The 7981-nt window shown below is 43.8% G+C and overlaps 1 protein-coding gene across 1 annotated transcript; it reads left to right on the top strand.

Moving 5' to 3' along the window:
- The first annotated feature begins 3943 nt into the window (after nt 1-3943).
- Nucleotides 3944-7338, top strand: LOC126507577 (beta-defensin 130B). The gene is made up of 2 exons (XM_050152116.1): nt 3944-4001; nt 7157-7338. The coding sequence occupies exons 1-2, from the start codon at nt 3944-3946 to the stop codon at nt 7336-7338; spliced, it is 240 nt and encodes a 79-aa protein (XP_050008073.1).
- The last annotated feature ends 643 nt before the right edge of the window (nt 7339-7981 follow it).

Raw genomic sequence — 7981 nt, 5'->3', positions numbered from 1 at the left:
TTTTATTTTCCTAGATCTGAATTGGCCAAAAGGGCATTTTAAGTCTGCCATATGGGCAACTCGAAACCTTAAAAAGTTTAAAACTTTTGAACTCTTAAAAGATCAAAGTTTTCTGTCTTGTTTTGCTTTTTTTAATTTCTTAAGGGGGAGGTTTTTTTTGTGCTTTGTTGTAAAGTTAACTCAATAAAGTAGCTCACCATATTTAACTCTAGTCCCAGGAGATCTCACACAAGTTCTGGAGCCTTCTGACCTCCGACAGGCACCAGGCACACATGTGGTGCACAGATATGCAGGCAAAACAACCTTTGCTATACAATAAAATTAAATAAGTCTTTTTTTAAATGAATGAATGAATGAATGAATTAATGAATGAACAAATGGATGAGATGTCCCAAATCTGGGGAAAGATAGAGCAACTAGGTACAACTAATCTAAGTCTCCAAACATGGTGAACCCCAAGAGCCAGGACATGTTATCACCGAAGGGTAAATAAGCATCACGGGTCTCCAAAGAAACAGATATGCAGGCAATAGCATGCAGTGTTCGGGAACAATCTCACACATCTGCAGCCAAATGATTCTCAATAAAGGAAACAAAAACATGTGGTGGAACAAAGAAAACCATTGGCAGAGTGGTCCAGGGAGCCATGACACACAAGGACGGAAGTGACCTCCATCCCTTACTGAAAATGGGCCAACAACCTAAATGTTAGCTCAGACACAATAAGCTACTAGAAGAGAATGCTGGAGAATTTAACAAGTTGAGTAGACAGTGGGGTTTTGTTGTTGTTGTTGTGTTTGTTTCTGTTGTTGGTGTTTGTTTCTGTTGTTGGATCACACCCCAAAAGCAAAGGCAACAAAGTGAATCTATACAAACGGAATCGTATCAGACCAAAAAGCATCTTTGCCTCAAAGGGAAACAATCGGCAGAATCAAGGGACAGACCACTGAATGGGAGAAATGTTTGCACACCATTTATCTGATGAGGAACTAATATTCAGAATCTATCAGGAACTCAATGTACAGCAAGAAAATCTGATTTTTTTTAAAGAGGAAAAGTTATCTGAATAGCCCTTTCTCAAAAGAGAGCACACAAATAGTCAAGAAGAATATGGAAAAAATGTAAGTGCCCAGAAAATGCAAATTCTGTTCATAATAAGGTGTCCTCTCAGCCCAGTTGGGATGGCTATTATCAAAAAGAAAAAACTCACGAAAGCCAAAAAGATTGTGAGGGGAAGTGCCTCACACAATGCCAATGTGGATAGAAATCAGTACAACCAAGAGACAGAGCTGAGTGGAGGCTGCTCGGAGTTCCAACCAGAACCACGGGGCCAGCAGTGGCGCAACTAGACAGAAATGCAGCCGTATTTCCAAGAACCATCTATCTGCACTCAGATGTTCACTGCGACACGATCCATGTTAGCAGAGAAACAGAACACACCTAACTACCAGTCTTTGGAGGGATGAAGAAAATGTGATATCCGGATCATGGGCACAATAAAATAGTGTCCCATCATTTAAAAGGGACAAAACTCTACCATTGTCAGGAATGTGGGCAGAGCTGAAGATTAATGTCATATTCTGTGAAACCAGCCACAGGAAGACAAACACCACGTTATTCCAATCTGCATTGTTCTCTCCATGACGTAGACGCGACCCCAAACTGGCTCTTCTCTCATGAAGTTTTGGAAGGTGTCTGAACATCGTTTTCATCTGTGACAGCATGGGTAGAATCAGGAAATGTACGAAGTGACATCGACCAGGCACAGAAATGCAAACCCAGTGAGCTCTCACTCGTTAGTGGAAGCTTACAGGAGCTGATGATATATGAGAAGAGAGTAGACAGCCGTCCTTGGGATTCAGCCGGAGCGGGATGGTGAGGAGCGAGGAGTAGAGAATGGGGCCGAGACAATACCAGTGTGGGGAAGAAGCTCTAATACTATACAGTTGCAATATTTTAATGTATCAATTTCTGAGTCTGTCATACTTGTCTACGATGTATTTTAATCACATCCACCACTACTCCTCCCTCTAACTCCTCCTAGATTCATCTCTCTTCCCCATCCTTTAATTCCCTTCCCCCTCCTCCCTCTAACTCCTCCCAGATTTACCTCTCCTCCCTGTCCCTCCTCTCCCTTCCCCCTCCTCCCTCTAACCCCTCTCAGATCCACCTACCATCTCCTGATATGGGAGGTGATGTATGTTGTGAATATGTTTTATTGCCATTGGCTAATAAAGAAGCTGCTTTCAGCCAATGGCTTAACACAATAAAGAGAGAGTAGGCAGAGTCAGAGAGAAGCCATGTAGCTGCCCACAGGAGACAGCCACACCAGAACCTTACCGGTAAGCCACAGCCACATGGCAATGCACAGATTAATAGAAATGGGTTAATTTAAGGTGTAAGAGTTAGCCAAAAATAAGCTTAAGCTATTGGCCAAACAGTATTGCAATTAATACGGATTTCTGTGTAATTGTTTCGGGAGTCTGGGCAGCCAGGAAATGAACAAGCAGCCTCCCCCAACACCCTCCTCCCTCTAGCTCCTCTATCCCTCCTCCTTCTCTATCCCTGTCCTCCCTAGCCACTCCCAGCTTTGTGTCTTTCTTTTTTGCAAGACACACCCATAGGAACAATTGTGTCAAGAACATAGAACACGTAGTTCACAGTTTAAACCCCGGCACTCGGGAGTCCGAGGAAGGTGGATCTCTGGGAATATGAGGCCAGCCTGGTCTACAAAGAGAGTTCCAGGACAGTCAAGGCTGTCACACAAAGAAACAAAAAACAACAAAAATGAATAACATTCTATGATGGTCTTCTCAGATTTAGAGCCCCTTCCTAAGAAAGAAACGCATGCCTAGTGTGTAAATCTGGCCAAGGACACAGAGTTGAGGAGCCGGTGGGCCCCAGAAGTAAACTTATGCAACTATTTGATAAAAATACCCTGGTATCATAGGGTCCTCTAAATGTGTATCTTTCTACCAGTAAGCTAGAGTGTGGATCTCATTAGAGAAGATTCTTTGTGCAGTGGGTGGAGGTTAACACAGAAACCCACAACTGGTCAGAGGGAAGAGAGTAAGTGACGGACACACACACACACAGCACACACACATACACACGGACACACACCAAGGAGCCACTGCAGAAGAAAGAAAGGAAAGATTCTAAGAGCCAAATGTCAGAGATGAGCAGGGCAAACTATTTCTCCTGTCCACAACAGGAACTGTCCTCATGGGCTCACGGCGGTGGTGATGTGCCCACCTAAGTCCTACACAAGATGATGTCAGTTACCATTTCAGCACAAAGTGAAGCGGTTCATGAGCACCCCACACTAACTGAGGAGCTGTGGACAGCTGACAGCTTCTGGGGGAGGGACGAGTTTGTTTTCTTTAAAGTTATGATTCCTGGTAGATGGGCCATCCCCTAGTGGATAACCTCACACTAAGTATACAGGCAGTGCAAAGGGAATACAGTGGGCTATTAGAAAAGGATATGCAACGGTTAATTAAACAGTTCAAAACACTGGGGGATAAGTGTTTGATCACGTTTGCAGAAAGGAAGTTGCTAATTATCTGAATTTAACCATTATATCCTGAGTACAAGTAGTTGAACCCAACACTGCCCTCCACAAACAGGTGCAAACATTATTTGCCATGTAAAAATTATCATCATTAGCTGTGCTTTCCAAAAAGAGAATTGGCTAGAGGTGCTGACCCCCGGTGCAATTGAGAGCGTATAGCAGAAGGAAAAGGTTAACCTCTTAGTTTTCTATTCATTAATCTGTCACCAGATTTAGAGACTCTAAGGTTTGGAACTATTCCAACAAAAGCAGCTTTTCTTCTTTGCACGTTAAGCTTCACTGAGCAGAAAGAACCTCAGTCCCCCAGAAATGAATAAAAGCCCCGAGCATCACCACCTGACCACCTTCCACACTGCTGGCCACTTAGCCATGAGACCCCATTCCTGCCTGGCTGTCCTCGTGTTGTTTGTGATGATAATGCCAAAAGGTAAGCGGGGAAATGGCGGCAGGATCGGGAATTCCAAGGATGTCTACTGAGGGGCTTTGTCCCCCATAACTCAGGTGTCAGCGCATGGACCTGAGGATCCCAAAGTCCAGCATCTTCAGAACCGATGAGGTCCAAATTCAGAAAGATGAGTCCTAGCAACATAAAAAGGAGCCCAAGAACTCCACCACGGGGAGGGAAAAGCCCAAGTTGAGAAACAGAGACCAAGAAACTACTTGACATAAAACTTAAGTCAATAGACTTTTTAAAAAAAAAAAAAAATGGCTACCACCAGCACTCCAGTCTCCAAAGGAGTGTGACGATTAATTCATGTTACTGAGTGGATGGAGAGAGATAAAGCGTTCATTGATGAGATGTGTATGTAAACGCTAGAAACAAATAAGACAACTTAGGAGCAGAGGAATTAGGGGAAAAGTGAAGATGATGGGAAACATCGATTTAAAAAATGCTAATTGTAAGGCTACAGAAAGCATGTAAGAGTCTGGTCACAACCTCAAAACCCGCAATTCACATACTTGAATGCTAGAATACAGAATCAAAATTAAAGTCACTCCAGTCTCTTCTGGTTGTTTCATGCAGATTCTGGAGAGAACTTAGAAAATTCATTCCCTGCTACTTTTTGGAAGGAAGGGGGCTTGCTGAATATACCTGAGGGAGCAGTGGGCTGCACAGCAGTAACAACACTGCCCACGGCCAGCATGATGCCCTCATCTCTCTGTTCTCACTGAGGGAGAGAGCCCTTCTTGGCTCAGCTCTGCGGTCCATTTAGAGCACAGCCAAAGCCTCTCTCTTGTGGGTTTGGACCTAATTTAGGAACATCTACCTGGCACATAGCTGCACTCTCAGAGGGGACTTGATACAATTCCCAGCTCATTTCTTAGCTCTCCTCGAAAGTTTGACTGAGGTGGACAGACTCACAGGGACGTGTGATGTAAAATATGATGGTAATTTTTTTGAATGTGGATAGCACTTTAGTGGTCCTGTCTGTCACTTTAGATAACAGAAGCCATGCTCACTTGAAGAACATGCTTCCACTAAGATCCCACGTGTGACCGCAACGCTGAACCAAGTTCTCCTTCCTCTGGGTCGCTGTTCTTTCTACCAATCCACATGGATGTAAAAATGGCAGCTGATTTCTGCCACACTTTAGCCTCAAGGTCTCTTAACTGAGTAGTGAGGATCCTGGGGAGATTCTTTGCCATGTGTGACAGCAGTAAAGAACCCAGAGGGCACTCAGCTATGTGGAATAAACCAGAGGTGTTGTTTCAGTTATACAAGGACCTAAAATAATCAAACTTGGAACAAACACTACAACAGTAGTTACCAAAGCAGGAGGAAAGAGGAAGCAGACTGGGGACTTATCAAAAACTCAGTTGGACAATTTGATGAGTAAATTTTATAGACGAATTCTAAAACTTCCTGGCCATAGCTCTTAAAGACGTGAGGATTTTTTTTTTTTTTTTTTTTTTTTTTTTTTTTTTTTTTTTTTTTTTNNNNTTTTTTGGTTTTTCGAGACAGGGTTTCTCTGTAGCTTTGGTGCCTGTCCCGGAACTAGCTCTTGTAGACCGAGCTGGCCTCGAACTCCCAGAGATCCGCCTGCCTCTGCCTCCCGAGTGCTGGGATTAAAGGCGTGCCATCACTGCCTGGCTATGGTAAGTATTCTTATCATAATAAAATAAAGAGAATAGTGGAAGTCTGTTTAGGAGGACGGGAGAGGGAGCCTGCTGCAGAGCCGACAGGGAACCGGAGGCATGCATTTCAATTCAGGGTCCCTGGTCCCTCAAGATCAGCCTTCCCTCGCTCTTCCCACCTGGGCTGTCCCATGAGGACAGAGTAGACCGGAGTCACGCAGTTCTTCAGTGCAAGCAAGCACGTCACACGACCAGGTCTCTTGTGAACCCATGATGTCAGAGACCCAGGAAAAGATCAAAGCATCTAACTTCTAGTGTGATCTCTTATTCTTCTAATTGAATTATTTGAGCTTTATGCACGCCCACAATGTTTTTTGATCAAGCCCACCCCCAACCCTTTCCCTCCCCGTTCTTCCTCTATTCCCCACCACTTTTCTCTCCCAGCATCATGAGATTTGTTTGTATTTTTATTGTTTATTTATTTTTGCTTCAGCAGCTGTTAATTGACATCAGGTGGGCACTTTGTCCCAGGCCTGGAGATGCTGTAGCAGCAGAGTCCCGGGAAGGTGGAGAGGGAAGTCTGTCTGTCTGCAATGACAGCTGAGTGGGGGAGGCCAAAGCTGTTGGGGGAGCAAGTCAGGCCCAGGGCCAAAGGTTATCTACACTGCAACCTGGACCCCATGCCCTAAGCCCTTGTGGGCTTTGCTTTTAAAAGCCAGCTTCTACTAAGTAAGCTTCTACTAAGGACCATAAGCAGACACGTGTCTTTTCTGTGACATCTGTTGTCATCATCAGTGGGGAGAATGACAATTCGTGGTGCTGGAAAGACAAGCTGAGGGCACTGACATGTAGCTATGTTCTCCTCAACAACTAAATGAATTAAGAAAACATGTGGATATACGTGAAAGGAACTTTCACCCCTGAGAAGTCTCTCCATGCACGCACACACAAAAAGCCATCGCGTAACTCAATAACCATGTTTCCTAGACAGTTCTGAAGGGTGAGCTGAGGTGAAGGCAGAAGGGTGGGTTGATTTTCTACAAAGTAAGTTTGAGCTAAGGACATATGCTTCTGATAAGGGTACTGTTGAAACTACTTCTTGGTGGAGGTATTGATGCCTTCAGTTCAGGGTGATTCACTAGAGAGGAAACTGAGCAAGCCATTGCTAATCCAGTAGAATTCCAAAGATACCTTCTCCATTGTGGTTACAGCCACCACTTCCATGCACTTACAAAGTACTGCCTGGGATGAGGACCACATCTCTAAATCCCACAAGTTAGCCTGCTCACTACAAGGTGTATATAATTCCAAACCCCTAACCTCTTTCCCTAAAAAAAAAAAAAAAAAAAAAAAAAAGACACTATTTTCTGTAGAAGCATATGATCTTTCTATGTAGACAATATTGTGTCTTCCATTCCAAAGCCACCTTCTGGGGTTGGGGCTTCCTGCACACTTTAAGCACTTTGAACATGAACTCATGGTGTTGTCCAATTCCTTCCTGTGCAGGAAAAGCTGGTGTTATCCCTGGGGAAAAGCAATGCATTTTGTTGAAAGGGATATGCAAAGACGTAGCATGCACGTCCACGGATGATACCATTGGCGAATGCGATGATGAGAAAAAATGCTGTCGGAAATGGTGGGTGTTCGAACCCTACCCAACACCCGTTCCTAAAGGAAAATCTCCTTAGAGGGGAGAAAACTGCAAGCCGTCAAGTTTCAGAAAGCATGGATAAGCTGTGTAGATTTCGACTTACGTACACTCACCTTCTCCCTTGCCTGGAAATAAATGTCCTGAGTCCGTTCTTTCTGCTCTCTCAAAGTCTCTTAAAAATCTCCTAGAAGTCAGTAAAAGGGGCTGAGAGGGGAAATGCCCTCCCTTCCTCAAGATGTATTGGAACATTTCTGCTTAGTGTCCAACTTCAATAATTTTAAAACATGGGCTTGAGAAATTATTTGGGATTTATCACAGCAATATTCTCCTTTCTAAATAATAATAAGCTAGAAGAAAATGTATAAGAACTTCATACCTTGAGAATATCTGAGCAAAATGAGTACCCAATAAAAAAGATCAAGATAAAACCCAGCAGTGGTGGCACACGCCTTCAATCCCAGCACTCGGGAGGCAGAGGCAGGTGGATCTCTGTGAGTTCGAGGTCAGCCTGGTCTACAAGAGCTAGTTCCAGGACAGGCTCCAAAGCAATAGAGAAACCCTCTCTCAAAAAAAAATCAAGATAAAACTTGAAACATGTAAAATGATGAAAATGAGGTACACTTGTTTGATTATCTTCACGGAAAAAGAAACACTGTCTCTCATTTGCCTCTGAAAAGACA

Source organism: Alexandromys fortis, unplaced genomic scaffold (genome assembly GCF_014885135.2).
Source record: "Alexandromys fortis isolate MF-2015 unplaced genomic scaffold, M_Fortis_MF-2015_v1.1 scaffold_75, whole genome shotgun sequence".
Lineage (NCBI taxonomy): Eukaryota > Metazoa > Chordata > Mammalia > Rodentia > Cricetidae > Alexandromys > Alexandromys fortis.
This window is presented reverse-complemented; position numbering and strand designations above follow the sequence as displayed.